The 5963-nt window shown below is 50.2% G+C and overlaps 1 protein-coding gene across 1 annotated transcript; it reads right to left on the minus strand.

Annotated features, from left to right (window-relative positions):
• Positions 1-459: 459 nt before the first annotated feature.
• On the minus strand, positions 460-1851 carry MIEN1 (migration and invasion enhancer 1). The gene is made up of 4 exons (XM_024572971.3): positions 1695-1851; positions 1501-1598; positions 995-1071; positions 460-908 (listed from the first exon to the last, which is right to left on the minus strand). The coding sequence occupies exons 1-4, from the start codon at positions 1781-1783 to the stop codon at positions 825-827; spliced, it is 348 nt and encodes a 115-aa protein (XP_024428739.1). The 5' UTR covers positions 1784-1851; the 3' UTR covers positions 460-824.
• Positions 1852-5963: the final 4112 nt, after the last annotated feature.

Genomic DNA, 5963 nt, shown 5'->3' on the forward strand with positions numbered 1-5963 from the left:
GCTGAAATAAGGACTTGGGGAGAATGGGTATTGTGGGGGGGGGAGGGGATTGGTCCCTGGGGTTAAAGAAGGATGTCCCTTCTCCACACTCACTTTCTCCATCTACATACATATTTTATAAAACAGCCTGGGCATCAGCCTATGTCTGGGGGCAGCCCTGTGCCATCCCTCACTGCGTACCTCCTAACGTACAGTGTATTCATCTTTTCCTTCAGGGAGTAACTGGGAATCTTTAGAAAGCTTGAATGAGAGGCCTATCTTCTTGGCTTTTTGGGTTGAGGGGGGAAGGAGTTGTTTTTGGGAGTTGGGATTCTGATCTGAGAGCCCATTGAACTAGAAGTAGCTACCCAGAAAAGGCCCAGCCACCCTGGTGGTATGAAGGCTGGGCTGGCTTCTGTGCTCCCCTTGATGCTCCCCCACACTCCCAGACTGGACACAATGCACACTAGTTGGCACAGGTGTTTGTAGTGCCACTTTATTGCCAATAGCTGACATTGCCTGGGGCTAGTAGAAAATAAATTAGAACTCCAGTGGCCTCTGACAGGTGTGGCCAAGCTGGAGAGGGGAGAGGGCTTTTGTGGACAGTAATCCCAGGAGGGGGTACAAGGTGGCTGTGGTTATGTCAGTGGAGTGCCTCTTCTACCCTCCAGGTCAACAGAAGTATCTATTCTCTCCTGGCACCCAAAGGGGCAAAGTGGAGACCAGGGTCTCTTAACCACCAGGGCTAAGTAAGGGGTAAGAGGCAGTGGGGAACCCTCAGCAGGACCAAATGGGAGACCAAGGATTGGATCCCAGAACAGAGCAGGAACTCGAAATCCCATTAGTCACAGGATGACACAGGGAGGGCGGCTGTTGGTGATCTTTTCTAGGGGTTCTCCGTTAATGGCTCTTCGGATGGCCTCAATGAGCTAAAGGGCAGAGATAGGGAATGGGATGATGTACTACTTCAGAGGCACGGAGAACCAGGGGTACTCCCCACATTGCAAATACTCACATCTTTCTCATAAGGGAAGCCCCCATTCTCCAGCTTGGAGAACACCAGCTGTCCGTTGATCTGTATCTCGAAGGCCCCTGGTATTAAACAAACCAATGAATGAACTGTAAGCTGAGAAAAGGCAAAAAATTCAGGAAGCCCTCCACACTCGGACTTCGCACAGGCTCCTTCCTGTCCTCCACCGGCCTCATTAGAGACTTGCAGTTCTTCAGGCTATTTCCCAACTCTGGGTCAAGCCCAAAGAACCTACGGGAGGCGTCACATGTGTCCTTTCTTTGAACTCAACGAAGGGCCCCCTCCCTTCCAAATCTACACTTCCACAGTTCGGTTTTCCCCTACAGGATTCATCGGTGACCCCCCGCCCACCTTTGGGAGGGGAGTCAAGTTGTCTGGACATTTTCCTCTGTGCCAGATATCGCTGGACACTAAAACAGACAATGCCAGAGACAGAAAGCGTGGAGCTGGGGTTTAGAACACTGACTCAGCAGGTGTTCTGCGGGCCTCACCTGGGCCTCCCGTGCGCGACTCGATCTCGATTCCGGGATATTGTTCCTTCACGGCACTCTCCAGCTCCAGGTAGGCCGCCTCAAAGCCGCAGGGTTCACTAGGGCGAAGATAACTGGGGTCCGCTCGGGTTCCGGGGGAGGGACCTCCTGTGGACCCACCCCCGTCCGGACAGGAACCCCACGGAGCCGCTCACCAGAACTCCACTACGAGATGGACCCCACTGCCCGGTTGGACCTCCTCGGGATGGGGGGCCGCGGACGTCGACCCCAGGTCCCCGCTCATTGTGGCCGGTTCAGCTCCAGCCGCTGCTTCCGGGTGTGACGCGGCGCCGCGGACTTGTGAAGGGGCGGGGCCGCGCGCTCCGTCCGGGCGCCCCCTGCAGGCCGCTTCTGTGTTTTGACCCGACCCTTCGCCAGAGGGCTCCCAGCTGGGTGGACCAGTCTAGACCACATTCCGGGCTCTTGGGCTTGTCCTGTACCTGGTGTCCCCTGGACTGTCTCGGCCTTATTTAATCTAATGAAATATCTGAAACTGCAAAGCGCTTTCCAGCAAGAGAATGTGGTGGAGCGAGGAGTCGCAAGGCCTAAACTGTTGATACAGCTGCATTTGTTGATACTCCCCCCCTGCATTTGGGAACCATAGGCTTTGGGGCTCCCAGTCCTTAGGTTCTATGCTCCCATCTCATGCACCCACTTCCTGCACCTCCCTGTCATCCCAGCCTCACTACAGGTGGGCATCATTATTCTCATCTTGCAACTCTAGAAATGGAGGTTGTCTCACTGCTTCTTCCCTTCCCGAGTCCCCCACCATAGTATACTTAACAGGTCACCCACACTGGCGTCTCTTGAAACCATTCATTTTTAAACAATGACTTCTAGATCTGCGCGACCATTCCAGTTACAGGACATTTCCATCAACCTCACAACGTCTTTCTTCCCTGCTGGCAGCCAATCCAGCTCTCAGCTCCAGTCCTAGGCAACCACTGATCTGCTTTCTGTCTATAAATTTGCCTTTTCTGGACATTTCATGTAAATAAAATGATATAATATGCAGTCTTTTGCTTCTGGCTTCTTTTATTCAGTATAAAGTTTTGAGGTTCATCTGGGCTGTAGCACGTACCAGTAATTTTTCCCTTCTTGTAGCTTAGTATCTTGTTGTATGGATATGCCAACTTTGGTTTATCTACTCAATACCAATTAATGAACATTTAAGTTTCCAGGTTTTGGTAGTGGCTTCTTCTCCTTCTCCTTCTCCTTCTTCTCCTCCTCCTCCTCCTCCTCCTCCACCTCACTCGAGGACGTGCTCCTTGATTTTAGAGAGAGAGGAAGGGTGCAAGAGAGGGAGAGAAACATCCAAGTGAGAAACAAACACTGATTGGTCGGTTGCCTCCTGTACGCAGCCCCGACAAGGGATTGAATGGCAACCTAGGTATGTGCCCTGACTGCGAATCCACCTGGAATCTTTTGGTGCGTATCGATGCTCAACCAACTGAGCTACCCGTCCAGGGCCATTTTTTGGCTATTTTGGATAACGCTGCTATGAATGTTCATGTAACTGTCTTTGTATGTATGTGCATTTCCATTTCTCTTGAGTAGATTCCTGGGAGTGGAACTGCTGGGTTGTATGGTAAGTTTAACTTTTTAAGAAACTGTTAAGCTGTTTTTCAAAGTGGCCGTATCATTTTACATTACACCAGCAATATATAAGGATTTGTTTCCCCACATCTTTGTCAGTGCTTGTCTGCCCCTTTGATTATAGCCATCTTGGAGGATGTGAGGTGGTATATCATTGTGGGTATTTTTAGATTTTGCTTATTTATTTTTAGAGAGAGGGGAAGGGAAGGAGAAAGAGAGAAACAGAAACATCAATGTGTGGTTGCTTCTCTACGCCCCTAACTGGGGACCTGGCCTGCAACCCAGGCATGTGCCCTGACTGGGAATTGAACTGGCGCCCATTTGCTTCGCAGGCAGACACTCAGTCCTCTGAGCCACACCAGCCAGAGGTCATTGTGTTTTTAATTTGCAGTTCTCTGCTGAACAATGATGTTGAGCACCTTTTTTTGTGATAAACATCTACTTGGAAAAAACTATTTTGCCCATTTTTAATTGGTTGTTTGTCTATTATTGATTTGTAAGAGTTCTTTATATATTCTGGATACAAAGTCCCAAACCAGATATATGATTTGCAAATATTTACTCCAGTGTTTGGCAATTAAAAAAAAAATCTCAGTGGTGTCTTTTGAAGGGCAACACATTTTAACTTCGATGAAGTCTAATTTACCAATTTTTTCACTTGTCACTTGTACTTTTGCTGTTGTAGCTGAGATACAAAGTCGTAAAGTTTTCCTCCCATGGTTTCTTCAAGAAGTTTTTTAGTTTTAGTTCTTACATGTAGGTCGATTATCTATTTTGAGTTACTTTTTGTACATTGTGTGAGGTAAGAATCTAAATTCATCTTCTTGCATGCGGATATTCAATTGTCCCAGAGCCACTTACTGAAAAGACCATCCTTTCCCACATTGAGTGGTCTTGGCACTTTGTCAAAAGTCAATTGATCAGAAATGTAAGGGTTTATATTTGGACTCTTGATTCTGTTTCATTGATCTATAAATCTGTTTTTTGTTGTTTCTTTTTATTTAAACAGCTCAGATACAATCTGTGCCCAGTAAAATTTGTCCTCCTCTTTGTATTTAAACAGTTCAGCTACAATTTGTGCCCAGTAAAATTCCTCCTGCCCGTACCTTTTAGTGAGTCCTGGCACACATGGCTGTACATCATCCACCATTGTGACCAAGACGCAACAGTCCCTCACCTCCCACAAGTCCCTGCGCCCCTACTGGCAACCCCTCTCTCCCCTCCCTGCCCCCAGATCTGCTTTCTGTCCGTATAGTTCTGCCCTCTCCAGACATCCGTATAAATGGAATCCTATAGCGCTCAGCCCTCTGAGACTGGACTCTCTCTCCAACCTAACCTTCAAACCAGAGTGACCTTTCCAAAATATAAGTCTGCCTGCTCCTCTGTGCCTCTACTTAAGCCCAGATAGACTCTGCAGGGTCTGGCCTCTGCCCATAGTTCCTGCTGGTCTGGACAGACAGGGTGGATGGCTCTTAAACCTGGCTTACGGAACAACCACCTGAGGGCTGGTCAATACTGCACATTCCTGGGTCTTGTCCCCAGAGACAGATTCAGCAGGTGGGGAGGAGCGCAGGGATCTGTTTTTTAATACAAGCTCAGGGAGATTTGGAGGCAGGTGGTCACAGGCCAAATGGGAGAAACACAGCAGAGCCCAAAGCACTTGCCTTTCCCCACACCTTCCACACCCACTTCCTTGCCCCAGACAGCTTCCCCTCTGCTCAATTGTAACTTGCAGGGAGAAGTCTTCCCTACACCCCTAGGTGAGTCATTCCCCCAGCATAGTTGTCACCTGTCGTTTCTTACCGTTTGTATGATTTGTTGATTAATAACAATCTCCCAGACGGGTTGCATGAGGACAAGGGAGGGGTTTGTTTTTGTGGCTCACCACTGGATTCCTGGGACCGAGCATGGGATTGGCATATGGTAGATACTTGACAAATATTAGTTGAATGAATGAAGGAATGATCGAGTTGTCTACTGTGCTTTGCATAAGCTGCTCCATGGCCCCCACTTCTTTGCTTAGGCCACTCATCCTGATTTTTCCTAGGAAAACGCAGCTTGGAGAAAGTTGAGGCTGAAGCCACTTCTCGTGATCTCCCACCGCAGACCTCTTATCAACCTATGGATTGTTTATTTACCAACCAGTACCCACTTCAGGCTGGGAGGTGGCCTCTGCCTTTGATCTCAGCTTTCCAGGCCCTCCCCCAGCCCTAGTGTTTGCCGAGTGACAACGGGAAGAGCTGCTCTCAGGAGCCCCCTGGCGCCAGGCCAGAGCTTTGACTACATTACTCCTTCCATCAGGAGAACCTGAGTTACCCCTTCAATTTCAGAAGGAGAAGCTGGGCCCCTGGACTTTGCTCACAAGGGAGGACATTCCCTGGGTGCTCTGCGGGGCTAGGATGCCGCCTGGGTGGCCAGATTGGCTGGAGGCCAAGGGTCAGGCCATGTTGCTAGTCTTCCCTCTGGTTGGCTTCCCACTTTTGCAGAGTGCCCTTTGCCCAGGGGGTGGGACCCAGAACACCCTAGCTTGGCCAGGAACAGACCAGGTTTGGGGAGGGGGAATTGGGAAAGAGTGGGCGGGGCTCTTTCCCCTTACCTCCCCCGCCCACCCCCCCCCGCCTCTCCCTCCCAGGCCACGAGGACTCCTAAGTCTTCGCTCTCTAGGCTGTTTAGTTCCACTGCCTCCGCCCCTTCCCTGGCACCTGCTGCCAAGCGAAGAAGGGCAAAAACAATCCCAGCCGGTGTAGAGTTTCGGGGAGTCCCCGCCCCTCTGGTGCTGCCTCCGCCCATGCTCCTCCCCCAGGCCCCGCCCCCACCTGCACAGGATA

The sequence above is a fragment of the Desmodus rotundus genome, chromosome 9 (genome assembly GCF_022682495.2).
Source record: "Desmodus rotundus isolate HL8 chromosome 9, HLdesRot8A.1, whole genome shotgun sequence".
In the NCBI taxonomy this organism is placed as follows: Eukaryota; Metazoa; Chordata; class Mammalia; order Chiroptera; family Phyllostomidae; genus Desmodus; species Desmodus rotundus.